Here is a 21,418-nt window from a genome sequence, read left to right on the forward strand (position 1 = left end):
CCAGTTCTGATGCTCACGTGTCCACTGTTGGCACTTTCGACGGTGGACAGAGGTCAGCATGGTCACCCTGACTGGTCTGCAGCTATGCAGCTCCATACGCAACAAACTGTGATGCACTGTGTATTCTGACACCTTTCTATCAGAACCAGCATTAACTTCTTGAGCAGTCTGAGCTACAGTAGCTCGTCTGTTGGATCGGACCACACGGGCCAGCCTTCGCTCCCCACGTGCATCAATGAGCAATGATCCTGTCGCCGGTTCACCACTGTTCCTTTCTTGGAGCACTTTTGATAGATACTGACCACTGCAGACCGGGAACACCCCACAAGAGCTGCAGTTTTGGAGATGCTCTGACCAAGTTGTCTAGCAATCACAATTTGGCCCTTGTCAAACTCACTCAAGTCCTTACGCTTGCCCATTTTTCCAGCTTCTAACACATCAACTTTGAAGACAAAATGTTCACTTGCTGCCTAATATATCCACCCACTAACAGGTGCCGTGATGAAGAGAGAATCAGTGTTATTCACTTCACCTGTTATTGCTCATAATGATATGCCTGATTGCTTTATATTTTCCAAAACACATTTTACTCTAAAACTGTGAGAAAAACAAAGCCATACATGTAAACAAGCAGTGTTCCAAATTTGAAGTTGATATCTCAAAAAATGAGCTTTCAGTAAGATTTTGTTTGGGTGCAGTACCAAAATTTTCCACTAGATGAAATTCATTTTCCATTTGTTTCCAATGTGGTCATTTTTAACCGCGAGGAGCACGAGTGCCAAAACCTTTACCATTCCGATGAAGTAAAATATTCTATAAAAACAAAATACAAAAAATTCCGTTCATGGAACCTTTCCATTGCACAAAAGGTTCTTTATAGTGGAACAATTTTCTTTAGATTATTACAATGTTCTTCACACTAAGAAAAACAAAAATGGTTCTTTTAAAAGGTTAGTTCTCCCAAAAATGAAAATTATCCCATGATTCACTCACCCTCAAGCATAGGTGTAAATGATAATCTAGTTATTTTATTTTATACAATTTTTGAATATAGATATTTTTCTTACAAAAATGCATCGCTTCGCTTCAAAAGGCCTTTATTAACCCCCTGGAGCCGAATGGATTACTTTGATTATGGCTGGGTGCACACAACCATTATAAACCTGGGAGGACTAAGGATATTTTTAAATATATCTCCGATTGTGTTAGTCTGAAAGAATATAGTCATATACAACTAGGATGGCCTGAGGGTGAGTAAATCGTGGGATAATTTTCATTTTTTGGTGAACTATCCCTTTAAGAACTGATTATTGATTTTAAGAGTCTATCTTAATTCTCTCTGATTGTTTTCAAAGAGAAACTGTCATTTCTAAAGGTTGCAGCTGTATGCATGATATATTATATGGAATATCTAATTCATGTCATCCAGCAACCGAGTTTGAATTATTATTTTTATCACGCAAACTGCCGCACATGCAGTTTCAGATTCTCGTAGTTTCTTTTATTGTAATTACAAATGCATGAGCTTTTCAAATAAAAGAAATGAAAGTAAGCGGTAGTGAGTGTGTCGGTCTTTTCCTTCTTCATTTTGAATTCTGCTTTCTTCAAGTGATCTCATTCTGTAATATATTATTTTGCATGTCAAGTCAGTTTGATTGGTCGCGAATCAAGTCGCGAAGACCACAGGCCTCCAGTTAATATGCATGTCGATAGTGGAGGATTCCCCTTCAGCAGGAGGGGAAAATAGTCATGGTGTGAAGATTGAGTGTGTGTGATATTATTTTAAGCAATGGTGGAAGTTTCCTGGTTTTGCTTCAGCAAGAGGGGACAAAAAAATATGCCCTACTTTTATTTCATGAAGTCTTATTTCTGGGTCTCTGGGTTTTTGTTGAATTTTAAATGGGTTGAGTATTTGCTTTGTTAACCTTGAAACTATCCACTTAGTCTAATAGTTTTTTCCCCAATATTTTTGGGGATATTTGTAATATATTTTTTCAGTTTTCATTTTATTTGATTTTGTTTTGTACATTTGTCATTTTTATTTTATATAAATATTTCTATATATATATATATATTTTTTTTTTTATTATTTCAATCTTTATTTAATTTATTTTAGTAGCCTACTTCATCTTATTTCTGATAAAGTTGACATTTCTCATTTTCTTTTAATTTTTCCCCCTCTAATATTGATTTTATTTCAGTTTTATATCAATTACTGAAAATGATCTAATAGTTAACCATAATATTGATGTATATACTTTTATTTATTTATTTATTTACTTACTTGTCTCTCGGGGAATATTCCTTGTGCCTATCTGCAACTTGATAACTATTTCTTTCACTTTGCAACTTTTTTCCAAGTAAGACTTGCATATTACTGTAAATGCACCAATTCCACCAAATTGCCACCAATTCCGTCATAAGGTTGTATTTTAGCAATGCATATATTTTGCCATTCTACTGTGCATATTTCCATCATTGGTGCAAGTATCAGTGGGTGGTAATAGACGAGAAATGTAGAGTTTTGTACCATCGTACAGTGAACGTTTTTTCTGTCATTTCATGGTTCATTTCCAACATTACCCCTGTAGTAAAAGAGGCCTACAACGGAAACCACTTTTTTTTGTTGTTGATGTTGCTGAGGTGTGATCAGTGATTCTGATGAGATAACACGCGTCTTTGCATTGATTCCACGAATGTCTGTGTCATTAACGGATGAAAAGTCAAAGTGTTTCATTTCTGAGAATTACTTTCTTTCTCCTGACCTTGCATTGCACACACACACCCAATTAATCGAGCACAGGATCTGAATATACTTTACATAATAACTGAAACCGATCTTCAGATGTGGAGGTTTTGCTCCTACACTCATTTTTCCTCCCTAGTCCTGTTACAAAATACTAGCTTAATGCAGTATGATCTTTCCAGCTCGTTGGAGCTGGTGGTGCAGTTCACTGACAAAACCAAACTGGCGGTGCTGGTTGACCACGTTGATCCTGGTGGTTAAGCTAAAAGAGCAGTTATCTTATCTCATGTGGTCTTGATGGTTTAGAAGTTTAGGAAGGCCAGTATTCTGCGTAAATATAGTAAAACAACCTACTTTTTTAAGTTGTTTTACTCAAAATGAGACATTCTTTGCTCTTTAGGAGTTGGCGTATGTTGTGAGGTTGCTGTGAACTCAAACAAAAGGGTTTTCACAGAAATAGGCTACTTGTGAAACTATAGATGTTAACTAGAGATATTTTCACATTTATGCTTAGACATTTTTTTTTCCGCAGAAATTCAGCATCTAATGTGTGATTGTGTGGGCGTTTTTTTTTCTTTCTTTTTCTTTTTGGTTTCTGAAACTCTGGGTTTTTATTGCCACCATTCACTGATGATCACTGACAACATCTAATGTAACTTGAGGCAAGAGTGTAACCACCACAAGTGAAGTGAGATAAGTGAATCAGACCTCAATACTCCAAAAATAGACCACCAATTACTTTATAAGGGCTTTTAAAATGAGCAACTTAAGATTTTCTGCCTTGAGTAATACCAGCTTCATCAAGTAGGGATGCATCCATGATGAGTTACAAAACTGTCATGACAAAGAGCCTATGAACTCTTCGGTTGCTATGTAGAAACAATTCAAAGGTCAAGCTACAATGTCTAAGTTTTGCTGAGCTAAGTATATTCTCCATTTATTGCCACAGTAAAAACTCACTGTCACTCTCTCTCATATGCAGCTGACGCATTAAATGAAGATGCATGCTGCATTCTACATCTGTTTGTCATCAATACAGCAGGGTATGAAGAAAACATTGCTCATATGTTCTGCTTAATGAGGACTACAGCTAGCAAGAATGTGATATTATATGCTTGAAGAATCGGACATCTGTAGTGCTTATAGCCAAGTTTTTAGCAACACGTGACTTTAAAATTCATATTTGAGGTTGGATATAGTTTGTTGTTGTAGAAGAAATTGTGAGTCTTGTAAACAGACTTTTTACTCATACTTACAAAACCCATTAGAAACTCCTGAGGGAACCCACACTTCAGGATTGGCCTAAACTGCTGCAAACCAGCAGTGTATAACAGCAAAAAAAAAAAAAAAAAGGCTTACATAAATATGTTAAAAAGTTTATTTTTACATCTTGCATAAGGAACGTTTCATCAAACATTTAAAACAGCATGTAAAAGTATGACAAAAAATAACGCGCGTTTTCATAGGTCGAGTAGCTACTCGCGCAACAGATCTAAAACATAACTGTAACCATAGCAGGGTCATTCTACAGAAACATCCACTTTTCTGTCCCTAGACTTTACAGAAATATTACACTTGAAAAACACTTTAGGATTACAATTGTTTTTATATTTTAATATGAAACAATACGTTATTTGAACAATTAAGCCTTCTTGAGCCATTAATGTGGCAATATTTGTTTTTTAATTAATTATAAAAATTCCAAGCGCCACAGAAGTGCTCGTCCCCACAGTCATGTACAGAGGGAAAGTGCTTTATTGTATGCATAACTATCAAATATATAATGTAAATGACAACAAATGCCGAATAAATATTATAAAATATACAAACCCGATTCCAAAAAAGTTGGGACACTGTACAAATTGTGAATAAAAACAGAATGCAATGATGTGGAAGTTTCAAATTTCAACATTTTATTCAGAATACAACATAGATGACATATCAAATGTTTAAACTGAGAAAATGTATCATTTTAAGGGGAAAATAAGTTGATTTTAAATTTCATGGCATCATGAAACACATCTCAAAAAAGTTGGGTCAAGGCCATGTTTACCACTGTGTGGCATCCCCTCTTCTTTTTATAACAGTCTGCAAACGTCTGGGGACTGAGGAGACAAGTTGCTCAAGTTTAGGAATAGGAATGTTGTCCCATTCTTGTCTAATACAGGCTTCTAGTTGCTCAACTGTCTTAGGTCTTCTTTGTCGCATCTTCCTCTTTATGATGCGCCAAATGTTTTCTATGGGTGAAAGATCTGGACTGCTTCTTCTACGCAGCCATGATGTTGTAATTGATGCAGTATGTGGTCTGGCATTGTCATGTTGGAAAATGTAAGGACTTCCTTGAAAGAGACGACGTCTGAATGGGAGCATATGTTGTTCTAGAACTTGGATATACCTTTCAGCATTGATGGTGCCTTTCCAGATGTGTAAGCTGCCCATGCCACACGCACTCATGCAACCCCATACCATCAGAGATGCAGGCTTCTGAACTGAGCGCTGATAACAACTTGGGTTGTCCTTGTCCTCTTTAGTCCGGATGACATGGCGTCCCAGTTTTCCAAAAAGAACTTCAAATTTTGATTTGTCTGACCACAGAAGAGTTTTCCACTTTGCCACAGTCCATTTTAAATGAGCCTTGGCCCAGAGAAAACACCTGCGCTTCTGGATCATGTTTAGATATGGCTTCTTTTTTGACCTATAGAGTTTTAGCCGGCAACGGCGAATGGCACGGTGGATTGTGTTCACCGACAATGTTTTCTGGAAGTATTCCGGAGCCCATGTTGTGATTTCCATTACAGTAGCATTCCTGTATGTGATGCAGTGCCGTCTAAGGGCATCCAGTGTGGTTTTCCGGCCTTGACCCTTACGCACAGAGATTGTTCCAGATTCTCTGAATCTTTGGATGATATTATGCACTGAAGATGATGATAACATCAAACTCTTTGCGATTTTTCTCTGAGAAACTCCTTTCTGATATTGCTCCACTATTTTTGTTCTACTGGTGTTACCTTTAACAAAAATCTCTTATTTTGAAAGAAAAAAATCACACTTCTTCTTCCTATTTCCTGAAGATCAATGAAGAAAGATCTCTTTTCAATTATCAAAAATTTTAATTAGAAAATCATAATTTCATATGAAGCTTTTAGTTGAAGTCACTGGTGTGACCTACTTTATTGTTAGGGAATTTAAAAAAAAATAGAATACAAATGGATTAAATTACTTGATTTAGTGAATATATCATGATTGACAACAGCCATTTTGTAAAATGCATTTTTCATGAAAAATGTCACTGGTGTTACCCGTTTAAAGATAAACTTTTTTTAAAGCTATTCATTTAGTTCTTTTGCATAAAATAGCATTAAGATTTGATTGTATACCAAATGTAAAAATTTAGTCTCATCTACTTAATTATAGTTGAAAAATTAAGGATCTTTGGTCCTATGTATATGTCACTAGTGATTCATTGTGTCACTGGTGTTACTGTTTTTTGTCTGTCACATTAAATAAAATGTGTCATATGTGACATGATAATAATTTTACATCCATTGAATTCTGCTACACTCAAGAATTCAGATTTAAAGGATTGCATCATTACTTTTTTACAACTGTTTTTCAAATAATTTCATTGTTATAGCAAATACATTAACATAATTCAATCACACTTTTAACTAACCTGATTAAAATAAAAAAAACACATAATCTCCTTATTTTTTTTTTTTGCATTTTCATTATTTTTCTGTAACTCTGACTGCATGTGCTGAAAAAAATGAGAAATAATATTTCATACAAATGTTTAAAATTGCCAGAGAAGGAAGGTAACACCAGTGACAAAAACATGGTACATGCGATCTTTAATTAAATGCACAAAAAACAAAAAACAAAACAAAAAATCATTAAGCTGTCATTTATGTGTTAATAATGTAATATTATTAAAACATAATAGAATAATGTTCTCTAAGTTTAAATGTTAGAAAAATAAATATATTTTAAGACATTGTGTCATACCAAAAGTAGACGTTTCTGTAGAATGACCCAGGTACAGCGATAAAACATAAGTAGGCTATTGTTATTATCACTTTATTACATATTTTCATGTCACAGAAAACTTGTAAATCTAAAAATGGTAAAACTTTTTCGTGTAAAACTGACTAATTTTGGGGTCGATATTGAATATCATATCATATTCACTCGCCGAGCCAGAACACTAAACGTGACAAAACAGCTTAGGGAAAATACGCAATTTTGCCAAATTTTTGCCAAATCTTTAAACCAAGATTGGGGAGATTTTGTTTTGATGGTTTCCCCTCAGATTTGCTACACAGAGAAAATTCGGTGGACTCTCCCTCTCTGGAAAAGGGTAATAAATATCTATTTTGCCAAGTAATTGACTTTCAAATTGAATTTACCACAATAACCCATTTCTTTTTCTTTCTTACTTTCTTTCTGTGACAACAAAATGATATAGCCTAAATAATGTAAATTATGGCATACTTATGGAAAGTTTTTGTACAATTTTAGATTATATGCCGAATGGATTTTTTGTTTTTGTTTTTTGAACAGAACATTTTACCTTCTGTGACCGAAGTTCTCTAAAGCAACCACTAGATGGCAGTAAAACTTTTCTTAACAGTAATGTCCAGTTAAGCCTACATATTGTTTTAAACATAATTACACTTATTATAATTTTAAAATTTAAAACCTGACCACGATTTTACCTTTTGTTGGTCCTGGAACAATATTCTTGTCAAACATAGTCCTAACACCAACCATTAACTTCTTCTAAAATCAGCTCTAAGCAAAACCCATCTGGTTTTCAGCACGGATGCTGACCTGGAACATTTTCTGAGGGGTGGTACCAGCACATCTCCTCTCCTTTTTGGAAGTTCTGGAGGTTGTGTTCTGTCAGAGAGCCATGGGCATTCTTCAATATTTAATCAAGGGTGTGTTTGAAGATCTCTGTCTGTGTGTGTGTGAGCAGTAACTGGAGAGGAGAAGGTTTAAGATGAAAGACTTTCTTGACTCTCTTATTCTCAGTCTTACTTTCACACGCAGACACTCGTCTGTGGACACACACTAGTCTCAGCATCAGACGGGCCTCCCGCAGTCCGTTCTCTGACTATCTGATGCATGTTTCATATGAAACTGGAGCACTTTCTCAATCTAGTAAGCTCTAATGTGATTGGCTGACTTTATTCCAAGAGTGAAGGCCCACAGGGTTTTTCTTCAGTCTGTCTGGAAAAAACGTGTTTACGGAAGATGAAATCTTTCAAGGATGATATCGTTCCTGGATTTGCCAAAGTTTGCAAGGTTAGTGACATCAAATCACTGAAAGATATATATAGATATATACAGTACAGTCCAAAAGTTTGGAACCACTAAGATTTTTAATGTTTTTAAAAGAAGTTTCGTCTGCTCACCAAGGCTACATTTATTTAATTAAAAATACAGTAAAAAACAGTAATATTGTGAAATATTATTACAATTTAAAATAACTGTTTTCTATTTGAATATATTTCACAAAGTAATGTATTCCTGTGATGGCAAAGCTGAATTTTCAGCATCGTTACTCCAGTCTTCAGTGTCACATGATCCTTCAGAAATCATTCTAATATGCTGATCTGCTGCTCAAGAAACATTTAATGTGTACAATTGTACAAAATATTTGTGTACAATATTTTTTTTCAGGATTATTTGATGAATAGAAAGTTCAAAAGAACAGCGTTTATCTGAAATCTAATCTTTTGTAACATTATAAATGTCTTTACTGCCACTTTTGATTGATTTAATGCATCCTTGCTGAATAAAAGTATTCATTTCTTTAATTTCTTTTCAAAAAAATAAAAATAAAAATTCTTACTGACCCCAAACTTTTGAACGGTAGTGTATAATGCTACAGAAGCTTTGTATTTCAGATAAATGCTGTTCTTTTGAACTTTCTATTCATCAAGGAATCCTGAAAAAAAAAGTACACAACTGTTTTCAACATTGAAAATAATCATAAATGTTTATTGAGCAGCAGATCAGCATATTAGAATGATTTCTGAAGGATCATGTGACACTGAAGACTGGAGTAACGATGCTGAAAATTCAGCTTTGCATCACAGGAATAAATGACTTTGTGAAATATATTTAAATAGTACACAGTTATTTTAAATTGTAATAATATTTCACAATATTACTGTTTTTACTGTATTTTTAATTAAATAAATGTAGCCTTGGTGAGCAGATGTAACTTCTTTTAAAAACATTAAAAATCTTAGTGTTCCAAACTTTTGGACTGTACTGTATATATATATATATATATACTGTATACAATACTGGTCAAAAGTTTGGAAACATTAAGGTTTTTTAATGTTTTTAAGAGAAGTTTCGTCTGCTCACATTATATAATCAAAAATACAGTAAACCAGTAATATTGTGAAATAATATTAACATTTAAAAGAACAGTTTTCAATGTGAATATATGTTAAAATGTAATTTATTCCAGTGATCAAAGCTGAATTTTCAGCATCATTACTCCAGTCTTCAGTGTCACATGATCCTTCTGGAGTAATGAAGCTGAAAATTCAGCTTTGATCACTGGAATAAATTACATTTGACATATATTCACATTGAAAACTGTTCTTTTAAATGGTAATATAATATAAATTTTAACTCAAACTTTTTCAGGTCCATTTGTCATCTTCCCATATGAAAAGGTAACACCAGTTCATGGGTTTTACTTCAGCATTTTTCCATTTACTGTAATTTATGGTGATGTTTTACAGTGCAGATGGCAGTGGTCTCCTCCCATCAGGACTCTGAACACATACAGTGTAACAGCGTGGTATTAAATGGACCTGCCTCGGGGCCTGCGGCCATCACACTTTTAAGAGCTCTGAGCTTGTGTCATTAGATCACATGATATCAGTGCTGAAGAGGAAATGCCTGTGTGTAAATACTTCAATGGAGGGATTACACAGAATATGCACAGTATTTTTAATCATCATAAGCCTTTCTAAGAATAGACTCTGTGTTTGAATGCAGCAGAACATTACAACAGACTCAGAAAAACATGCAGATACATCTCCCACGAGATGATTTTGTTAACAAATACGTTCATGATCAGATGCGCACATGCCATCAAAAAGTGAAGTGTGTAATTTGTGTACACACAAAAATGACTGTTTCCCAAGAAATCCCAATGTTATCAGATAAGAATCCTCTAAAATGTTTCTATAATAATATATATTTTATGAGAAATGTTCTAAAATGTTTTCATAAAAAATATAATAAATTATATTTTAATATAATATTTATAAAAAAGTATAAACATTTTATAATCAAATTACATAATAATAATATCACTTTTGTTCCCATTAAAATCCTTTAGGTCACAAATGATGAGTTTCAGACCATAATGAAGTCAGATCCAGTATTATATTAGTATCGCTGAATTTTTATTAAAGAGAAACTATTATGCCACTTTTACAAGATGTAATGTAAGTCTCTGGTGTCTCCAGAATGTGTCTGTGAAGTTTCAGTTCAAAATACCCCACAGATCATTTATTATAGCTTGTCAAATTTGCTCCTATTTGGGTGTGAGCAAAAACACCTCGTTTTCTGTCAAAGAAAATATCTCCCTTTGCATTGAACTTGGAGCGTTGTAACTTTGCATATATTTTTTATGCTCAAATTTGCACGCTAACTAAAATTTAAAAAAATGAAATCATAATCAACACTGTAAAAAATGACTGTGATTTTAAGAGTAAAAGACTGTAAAAATGCTGTGGTGAAAAACTGTCAATTGGTTTACAGAAAGTTCCCGTACTATATACGGTGAATAACTGTAATAGATCTACACTGTTAAATGTCACTGTAGATTTAGCAGCACATTACTGTAAAAACCTACAGTACAATACTGCCTTTTTATATTACAGTACAATACTGTATTTTGTATTGCATTCTGGGTAATTTTGTTTGAGCGGGAACATTTTACAGTATATTTTAGTGTTGCTGTAACCTAGCTGTAACTTGGCTGCAATATGCCAGGCAAAAATACAGGATTGCTGTAAACAGCGCCCCCCGAATGACGTCTGAACACAACTGCAGCAGCTCACTCACGGATATCTGGAAGTTTGGTAAGTTAATTTTACATTTTATAATTAGGTTTTAGGATTTTACGCTATAGAGTACATATCTTGTGAAATGACAATGAAAGTTCAGCCAGCGAACGTTGTAAAAACACCGTTACAGAATTAACTTAGGTGCCTGTTTCCCGCTTGTCCCGACATTTTCAATTCTAACTCGGTGAATTACATCTGGTATATTTCGACCAAACCAGACCTTGTGATTGTTGAAACACTGAAAAGACAAATCAAGATGATTTTCGTGAGTTTTATTTTGTTTCTGTCGAGTTTGAATGAACTGTGGTTTACGATGGTCTGTGAGGTAAAATTACTGCGTTTGCTAATGGAGTCTAGGTTTGAATGATCATACGATAACAAAAATGTCTAACGTTATCTGTGTATGGATCGTTTTTATAATGTCCGATCTGAGCCTGTCAGCAAGAACTTTTAGTATTGTAATAGACGTACATTGACAGTGCTTAAACTGCTAGGATTTGCAGTCTATTTCCCGGATGACGGCTGCAGCTGTCGCGGTCAACACTGGACCTATTTGAATAAGTCGTTTAGACAGCAAAACACGTGAAAACAAGGCTTAAAAATACTTAACTTTCCTTTGCAACGTAAATAGGTGATTTGGGCTTAGAGAGATTGACTATTGGTACCAGTTTAGCATTTTACTTAATTTCATTTAGGTGGAAGACTCAGTTCTATAGCGTTATGATTGTAATGACAAATAATGATTAACGTTAATTATTTATGAATAAAGGTAAAAATTATATATATATATCAGAGTTGATATATTAGTCAACATGCCATGTATGTCAAAAAAGCAACTTAGAATTTTTAGAAGCAGAAGCTTTTTTTATTATTATTACTAAAGATGTATTGTTGAAGTGTATGAAATACAGTGATGTGTTAGCTTATACGTCCTCAACAAGTAACACATAACTGAATAAAATGTATTTTGATTTCTTACAGCTCTACGGTGTGTCTTTGCAGCCTGGGAATAAGTTTTCTGTAAGTATTAACCATTTTAATACAATGTTTTAGAGGGTTAGTTAATCCAAAAATGAAAAGCATATTTATTGACTGGTATGATATTGCTAACAGGTTCCTGGTCAGAATCAACCCTGAAGATGGAAATGCCAGACAGACAGGGAGTCAGCAAGGGGACCAAAAGGGTGGTGCAGAGGAAGGTGACGGTCATCAACCCACAAAACCCACAAAATGATGCCTGCACCCACACACACTTGTTTTTTTGTTTGTTTGTTTGTTTGTTTGTTTTTTTGTCGCTCACTTGTCATTCTTTTACCCAACCCAATCCTCAAGTTCTCTTTTCTTGTATGTTTTTGTTTCATTTACATTTGTGCACACTTAAAAGGTTAGTTCACCCAAAAATGAAAATAATGTCATTTATTAATTACCCTCATTTCGTTCCACACCCGTAAGACCTTCTTTAATCTTCAGAACACAAATTGAGATATTTTAGTTGAAATCCGATGGCTCAGTGAGGCCTGCATAGGGAACAATGACATTTCCTCTCTCAAGATCCATTAATGCACTAAAAACATATTTAAATCAGATCATGTGAGTACAGTGGTTAAATATTAATGTTATAAAGCGACGAGAATATTTTTGGTGCACCAAAAAAACCAAAATAACAACTTATATAGTGATGGCCGATTTCAAAACACTGCTTCAGGAAGCTTCAGAGCGTTATGAATCAGCGTATCGAATCATGATTCAGATCGCGTGTCAAACTGCCAACGGCTGAAATCACGTGACTTTGGCGCTCCGAACTGCTGATTCGATAAACTGATTCATTTATGCTCCGAAGCTTCATGAAGCAGTGTTTTGAAATCGTTCATCACTAAATAAGTCATATTTTGTTTTTTTGGCGCACCAAAAATATTCTCGTCGCTTTATAATATTAATATTGAACCACTGTACTCACATGAACTGATTTAAATATGTTTTTAGTACATTTATGGATCTTGAGAGAGGAAATGTCATTGTTCCCTATGCAGGCCTCACTGAGCCATCGGATTTCAACTAAAATATCTCAATTTGTGTTCTGAAGATTAACAAAGGTCTTATGGGTGTGGAACAACATGAGGGTGAGTAATAAATGACATTATTTTTATTTTTGGGTGAACTTACCCTTTAAGGGGACAGTTTACCCAAAAATGAAAATTCTGTCATCATTTACTCACCTTCAAGTTATTCCAAACCTGTATAAGTTTCTTTCTTCTGCAAAACACAAAAGAAGATATTTCAAAGAATGTTGGTAACCAGACAATTGACAGTACCCATTGACTCCCATAGTATTTTTTCCCCCACTATGGAAGTCAATGGTTTCCATCACTTGTCTGGTTACCAACATTCTTTAAAATATCTTCTTTTGTGTTTAGCAGAAGGAAGAAATTCATATAGGTTTGGAACAACTTGAGGGAGAGTAAATGATGACAGAATTTTCATTTTTGGGTAAACTGTCCCTTTAACAGCCAATACCTGTAAATTGCTGATTCACTGAACATGCAATGGTTTTAAATAAAATGGTTTTAATAGTTTGATTGAATAAAACATATTTTTGACAAGAACATTGTTTGGATTGTCTTTTGATTTGCAGGTATTCTATCATCATTAATATTACTTCCTATAAGTTTATATACCATAATAACTACATATTATATAATTATAATATTAATATTATTAGTTATTTTGAAAATTGCAGTAATATTTAGCAGTGATATATCAATATTAATATTACAGCACAATACCGTATTATTAATTACAGCAGAAGCAAACTAAAAGTAGAAAATGCAGTAAAAATACAGTACAGTACTGTTTTGTAGAATTACAGTACTGTTCTTGTGTACTGTAAATTGAATTACAGTACAATTACTGTAAATCAAAATACAGTAACTTGCTGGCAACCCTGCTGCCAGTACTGTACTGTAAAAATACAAGAAAATCGTTAACAGTGTAACGGTACATTTAATGTAATTTTACGGTAAAATACCGTTAAATTCACAGTTTTTGGAAGTGAAAAATAACAATTCATTGTAAAAATTTACAGTGAAAAAACGTAAATTGACATTCCCACAATTCCCTGCGTGACACTTCACATTTGATATATTTTCGTTGAAATAACTCTGTTTCTTCTTAGTTTTTCTCATTTTTTTCTAATCAGTTATGTACATTAGGGTTTTATGTTACACCTAATGTTGTTAAATTAATGTTTATTGCATTTTTAAAATTTCATGCATGTTACCTTGATGGTGTTTAGTGTGTGTGTGAATGACACTTTGTGCACCTTCTATATATTAGTGTTGTCCTCCTTAGCTTGATTTTTGATTCATCATGTGACTCTCATCACCACTGTGTTTGGTGATTGTCAGTGTATTATAAAGGTACAAAACAGATATTAGTACTTCATTAGGTTGGTAAATTAACATTAATATCAGTTAATGAAATATGTTATTTTACCGTAAATTTAACAGATTTTTTTTTTATGTTGCTACCGTATTTTTTACGGTAAAGTTCTGGTAACCACAGCTGTCGGTTTTTTACCGTAAATTTTACTGGGATTTTTTTTTACAGTGAAGAACCCCTTTAATAGTTTGAATTAGTTTTTATTTTTTATATTTTTCCTTTTTTCATTTTAATTTCACTCAGAGCTTTAGTAATTTTGTCATGTTTTTAATTAGTTTTTGTTTTTGAATTGTCTAGTTTTATAAATACAATTTTTGTAGATTTAGTTTTAGCTATTTTTGGTACATTTAGTTAAATGAGATATGATTCCTTGGCAACAAGCTGAAATAAAATGTTTTATTAACTATTACTATTTCTGTTCAAGTTTATTTTTATTTAAAGTAACACAATTTTTTTTTTTTTTTCATGGTTTTAGTTTCAGTTAACTAATAATAACCCTGGTCAGATCTGATTGCAAGTTTTCGATGGATTATCAAACACTTTTGAGGCTTTTTAACTGAAGATCAAAGCTGGAGATCAAGTTCAACATCCAGAGCATCTCCACTTATCCCAATGGTAACAATTCTTTTTCCAAATGTTTCCTGAATTCCTTTTTTTGATTCTTAAAGAACTTTTATTTCACCCTGTCATCCTTTAATGTTCCAAATTCTCATCGAATTTTCAGTGGAATCCTGCATATATTCCTTTTTTTAATCCCTTTGTTTTACATCCATGTCATCAGATACTTAATCGCTGTCTCTCTCTGCAGATCTTCAAGACTGAACACCTGCTTTGAATGTGCTTTCTTGTCATCTAACACCTCTGTGTTTCACCTGAAATTAGAGCACAGAGAGACACACCCACAACACACACATCACCCCCCAATGAACTCCACTGGGACACACACACACACACACACGCGCGCGTGTCCTCCAGGCATATGCTCTATTCAGCCGTATAGAGGTGATCTTTCATTCTGACAGATCATCAGCTATTCTTTCATGCGAGATGCGGAGATACTGGTTTGCCGAGCACGACCATTTGCTTTTAACAACTTCATACAGTCGACAGTGAGAAACAGGCCTCTGCTTTGCTGCTGAGCCTCCTCTTCTTAGATTAGACAACGTCTTTTTTCCAAAATCGCACTTGTGGATTGTGAAAGGTTTGCGTATTCTGAAGATTTGATCTGGCTGAAGGGAGTGGCACTGTTTCTGGCCCATCATGCATTTGTGAGCAGCAGGGATGCCTGCCAACCTGTGTCATGCTGGCAGTGGGTGTTAATGGATAACAACCTCAGGCGTCCATCATCAAATACATCCCAAAGCACCCAAACAACCTGTGTAAAATCAAAGACCTACTTCTGATCTGACCTCAACATAGAAATAAATATTTGTAACTGACAAAACAAAATACTACAGCAATAACTCCATTACAGAATGCAAGAGAAATGCTATGTGTTTTGTACAGAATCGGGGACTATGAACACCAGTCATAAGAGACAAACAACCTGATCAATCCTTTAACACACCGTAATGCACCGTCCCAAGAAACAGCACAGACCTGAAAATCAAATCAGTTTTATTGATGTGAACTGCTGAACATTGATATTGATTTCACACTGATTCATTTATTCAGACATATGGGTCATAGACTGCGTCCTTAGATGCTAAGGACGGATCCGTGTCCTTTTGAATGTGTAATAATACAGTCATTTTGGTGCAGATTTAATATAAAACTGACCCACTGACACAAAACAAAACAACAAGCCATACAAAATAATACTTATAAGCTCTGCTGAAATCTGTATTGTTAATGTTAACACATTTAATTGAATAGTTAACCTTGCATTTATAATTCAAATCTAAAGATCAGAGAATGCAATAAACTTCTCTGTGATTGTTAACACGTGTGTAGAGGAAGTCTGATGTTTATTGTGGGCCGGCCAGTAAGAGGTTAAATGATTCGGAGTGTCTCATTGATCTAGACCAGCTGGGAAAAATCGTTTTTGGCTCGACTGTGTCTCTTAGAAAACACAGGGTAAGAATTATATAAAGAGGGTTATTTGAGGCCACCAAATCGGAAAATTGCAGCACAAAATAATATTAATTACAAAAACACACTGAGCGATGGATTTAATGTGCTTAAGTTCCAGATCAGAATGAAAGATGTGACAGATGATTCTAGTACATGAGCTATCTTTTAGTGCAGATTTATCTTTATTTTTTTGTTTTGTTTTAGGTTTTAATGAAGGCAATATTTGGCTCATTTTTCTTTTACTCAAGTAAACACCATGGTTGCACATGCATATGTGAGTATTTATATTTGACAGAAATATCCCTCAAAGTTAAATTGGACAAAACCTCCCTTTTCAGTTGGATAAACTATTTTTTTTTCATTACTAAATAACTTTTTATTATTATTAGTCTGCATTATTTATAATTAGTGTTACATGAAAATAATGCAACTCATGAGTGATGTCATGTAAGGCTGAGTTGTCATAGGTCTTTAAAGGGTTAGTTCACCCAAAAATGAAAATTCTGTCATCTATTACTCACCCTCATGTCGTTCCACACCCGTTAGACCTTCTTTCATCTTTGGAACACAAATTAAGATATTTTTGATGAAATCTGATCCACACATAGGCAGCAACATCATTGCACCTTTTGATGTCCAGAAAGGTAGTTAAAAACATAGTTAAAATAGTCAGCGTGACTACAGTGGTTCAACCTTAATGTTATGATGTGACAAGAATACTTTTTGTGCGCAAAAATGAAACAAAAATAATGACTTTATTCAACAATTTGAACCGTTGTCATACGTAGTGAACTTAGTGCAGGCTCCCTTGTTTATGTCCGAACGGCATACCCTCGAATTTCATCAAAAATATCTTAATTTGTGTTCTGAAGATGAACAAAAGTCTTATGGGTGTGGAACGACATGAGGGTGAGTAATTAATGACAGAAATGTCATTTTTGGGTGAACTAACCCTTTAAGATTCAATGTCCAATCACTGCAAACTACTGTATTTGACATGCATCAAATTATTTGATTGGTCTGATTTGCTAAAGTGGGCAGGGCAAACTCCCTGACATGTCAAATGTCGAGGTGTATGTATTATACAGCTATTGATCATCTAAAAGTAAGGTATAATGAATGACACTGTGATGGGGGAAATGTTGATATTTGCAAAATAATAGCATATTAAAAATATTTTATCTCCCACATCAGCTAATGGCCCAATTTATGACCATAAAGGATATATACAAGGTTCAGTCATGAAACTCTAGATGGCACAGGCTGATAGGTCTTTAAGTCAATCTGCTTACAATTACATCATTCTCTATAGGGCAGAGCTGATTGGTTCCTGCTGTATCAGTAGCCAATGAGCTCACTGCTCAACCTTCAAATACTTGTTCAGTGTTTGCTGTAGCAGTTTGCAGAGAGCTTTCAGAAACCCTCCACCTTCCCCAGCTCCACCTGTATAGATCTTCTACGGTTAATTAATCTATGCTATTTTGTACAGCAACAGCATGTCTTAATTTCTCAATTTTGTATCAAAGACTATAGAATAACACAAGACGTGTCACTCGTATTGTTTTGAATGGGAGAAAGTGTAACGCGCAATATGGCGGAATAAGTCCCGCCTTCTAAATAAGAGCCAATCGCCGACTGGTAAAGTCATCACGTCACTTCAGCGGCCGTTAGAATCACCAGTTTCTATAGAAACAGTCAGACGCGCGCCTCCGAAGAGACGCGCATTGAGGTCTGCGCATGCGCATTAGCTTGATCCAGCCTGAAAAAATACAGTTTTTTTGTCATGATTCGAGCGTTTAGAAACTAAATTTATGAGCCGGTTGTTGTTAGATTTCATTGGTGATTTCAAATCTGAAATTGAATCGTAAGGTTGGCGAACAGTTTTGGAGAATTTGATGTTTCCCCATTCAAAGAGATTGCATGATGCCCAGGATGCCCGAGAGGCGTTTCAAAGATGGCCGCCGAGTGAAATGACTTGTCTTAAAGGGACTTTGATTTTGTATGAATAGCAAGTCCCTTATTTCTCAAATATACATTAAAGGCAATGATGGTTCTTGTTTACAATATTTATTTTATCAATATTTATAAGAGACACTCACATGCCTTCATGCAGATTTAAAAGGTTACTCTAGATGGTGCAGGCTGATAGGTCTGAACGCCGGCTCAGTATTGGCTGAAGCTGATCACATGATCAGCATGACGCATGCGTGCGATACTGACATAAGAGCCGGCCAATAATGAGTCGGTGTTCTGGTGTATAACCTGGAAGCGCTAGACGTAAATAACGTAGCGGAATGACACACAAGAGAAGAGATTGCTAAACAAATTTGTTATTTTTGTTTTGTTTTTGCGCACAAACAGTATTCTCGTCGCTTCACCACTGCAGTCACGTCGACTGTTTTAACAATGTCTTTAGTACTTTTCTGGACCTTGAAAGTGGTTGTTAAATTAGACAGCTATTGGATTTCATCAGAAATATCTTAATGTGTGTTCTAAAGATGAACGAAGGTATTTTGGAACAACATGAGGGTGAGTACCTGATTAATGACAGAAATTTAATTTTTGGGTGAACTAACCCTTTAATTATCAGTTAAAATGGCGCATAATATTGCCATTTAAAAAGTACAATTCCTGACAGCTGGTCGTGAGGATCGCCACACACTGTCAATCTCTCTCTTAAAGACTTGATTTTGGTGACATATCTCCAGACAGAATGATAAAAGTCCACAGACAGTGCAGTTTGGAAAAATATAGTTTAATGTAGTTTAATTGGCACTAAATTCCCAGTATGTCACATGTCTCATCATGTCTCATTTAGTGAGGTAAACTGGTTTTAACTTCGGAAGCGATTATCCTCAGAAGTTAGCTACAGCCTCCCTTTAGGCATGTTCCTACATGATTCTTACGTGAAGTATATAATGCATTTTATTCCAAGTTTTCTTTTTAGGTGCATGTTTCATATTAATGCAGAAGTGTTGGCTATTGAATGTCCTATTTGGACAGCGATGTGAGTGCTGAATGTATTTGTATGTGAGCATGTGTGTGTGTGTGTGTGAGCGTGAGCGCGCGCGTGTGTGAGTGTGATCGCTGGGTGGAGCAGCAGTGTACGGCAGGTCTTGTCTCCTCTCTCGGTTGAGCGGCTCATTGCGGCGGCTGGAGATCCATCGAGCGGCGGCGGAATGTCGCTCCGGTGTCCGTGTGCGTGAAGAGCAGGTGGAGGATGATGATGGAGGAATCCGACAGCATCCCCTGTACCGCGGAGGACGGACTCCTGTCGAGCTGGAGATGGAACAGAACCGCCAGGGATCAGGTCCAGATCAAGCAGAAGATCAGAGATCTGCCCGGATTATTAAAACACGGACTGAACCTGCGCAAAAAAAGCGTGAGTTACCAATGCATGATGAAGGATGTGTTTCATCATCAATACACCACCCATATCCACCATCACTGATATTATAATGTGCATGAACAACCTGGCGTTATGAGAAAATGTGATTGATGCGTCTTGTCAATGCTTTAATGCGTTAATACAAATGTCATTGATTATGAAGGAGAGGCTGTAATTTTTTTTTTTTTCAGTCGTGGTATCTAAGGCAACAGAGATCCACATACACACACACAGATACACAAACACACACCGGCTGTAACTTCGTAACGTGAAAAAGGAAAATGTTCTGCTTTTGCTGAATTTGATTAATATTCTTTGCAATATTGCGCCCTTATACAAGTTACCATGGTAACCATAGTTTCAGCCAAAGTACAAACACATCGGTTTTGTTACTGCTGTAAAATGATAAATTAATACGGGATATGTCATTTTTGTTTAATTTCTTTACACATTGGTGGCTCGTACCAATTTAACACAATTTTACTGTGGTGACAATAACAGGGAGAAACTGGTTACCATAGTAAATGTTGTAATGGCAGAATGATTTTTAAGGCTGCATAATATGTCAATGATGGTGTTTACAAAAAAAAGTATGATTTTTCTGGACATGGTGCTATGGTATGACTGTGGTATTTGGACACTGCAATGTACGTTTGTGTACCATGTAAACACCATGCTGTATCTTGTAAGAGTGAACTGTAGGGAAATTGCTGATAGGCTATTTGTTGTATGAATATTGTTCTGCGGTTATATAAAATATGCAATATTGTCGGAATATTGCATGTGTGGTATTATTAAAGGTTTACATATATACTTTACAAAGGTTCTATTATGACATCATACTGCAAGTGCCTATGATTCTAATTAGAACCTTCATTTTTTTAAAAGAGTGACCATGTAAACATATGGTATTCAAGTACATTGATCATTAGGAACCAACCACAGTATCGGATACCATAGTACCATCACAGTAGTTTTTTGTGGACTGTAAGGAATGAGCTGATATATATTCTGTTTATACACTCCTGGCATGACAGAGGGGCTATTCAGCGCTTCAGAGGGTTGAAGACAGGAATTGTTTAGCTGGTTTGTGTGTGTGTGTGGGTGAATATCTCTCATTTGTATAAGGCTTGATTAATCGTGAGAACGAGAGGAAAATACACAGTCATCAATGAAGACTTTTGTAACTCTAACATTTCAGAAATGTAACTTTTGAATTATATTTAATAACTTCTGTTGTTGTTTAAAGACAGCATAAACATCACTTGGTTCTTCAGGGTTTCATTTTTGTCTCTGATGTGTTTTACCGTGAGGGTTCTTACGCCTCCGAACAGAATGTTTGGTTCGGGCTCATTTGACTCAAGTCATGCGCCCCCGGGGTGATTAGAGAATAAAAAAATGAAAGCCTCATTAGCGCTAAATGAGAAACAAATATTACACTCGTGACATTTGTTTCGTTGTGTGCTGCACTGACAGCAGCTACTGGAGCGTCAGTTTATAAAATACCTGTAGAATAATGAGCAAAAAATAAAGCTTTCTTGAAGGCTTTAACAGCTGATGCTAGAGGAAAACCTTTTAGAGTCCCAATAATGGCAAAGGAGAACCTTTTTGGTTAAGGTTTCTGTTACGATATGCACTGTAAACCATAATGTGGTCATTAATAAAGCA

General features: G+C 35.2%; 1 protein-coding gene and 2 long non-coding RNA genes across 3 annotated transcripts in view; all 3 read left to right on the plus strand.

The window, feature by feature from the left end:
• The first annotated feature begins 7,727 nt into the window (after positions 1 to 7,727).
• Positions 7,728 to 9,992, plus strand: LOC125276207. Its single transcript, XR_007186591.1, has 3 exons — positions 7,728 to 8,053; positions 9,416 to 9,444; positions 9,514 to 9,992. It is a non-coding gene; the product is annotated as an uncharacterized LOC125276207 (long non-coding RNA).
• Positions 9,993 to 10,603: 611 nt separating this feature from the next.
• LOC125276213 lies at positions 10,604 to 12,288 on the plus strand. The gene is made up of 3 exons (XR_007186598.1): positions 10,604 to 10,866; positions 11,833 to 11,871; positions 11,965 to 12,288. It is a non-coding gene; the product is annotated as an uncharacterized LOC125276213 (long non-coding RNA).
• Positions 12,289 to 19,164: 6,876 nt separating this feature from the next.
• rapgef5a (Rap guanine nucleotide exchange factor (GEF) 5a) overlaps positions 19,165 to 21,418 on the plus strand; it is a 70,987-nt gene continuing 68,733 nt past the window's right edge. Inside the window, exon 1 of the mRNA XM_048203520.1 lies at positions 19,165 to 19,744. Within this exon, the coding sequence (XP_048059477.1) occupies positions 19,583 to 19,744 (162 nt within the window). The 5' untranslated portion in view covers positions 19,165 to 19,582. The remainder of the gene's footprint in view (positions 19,745 to 21,418) is intronic.

This window comes from Megalobrama amblycephala, linkage group LG9, assembly GCF_018812025.1.
Source record: "Megalobrama amblycephala isolate DHTTF-2021 linkage group LG9, ASM1881202v1, whole genome shotgun sequence".
Classification (NCBI taxonomy): Eukaryota; Metazoa; Chordata; class Actinopteri; order Cypriniformes; family Xenocyprididae; genus Megalobrama; species Megalobrama amblycephala.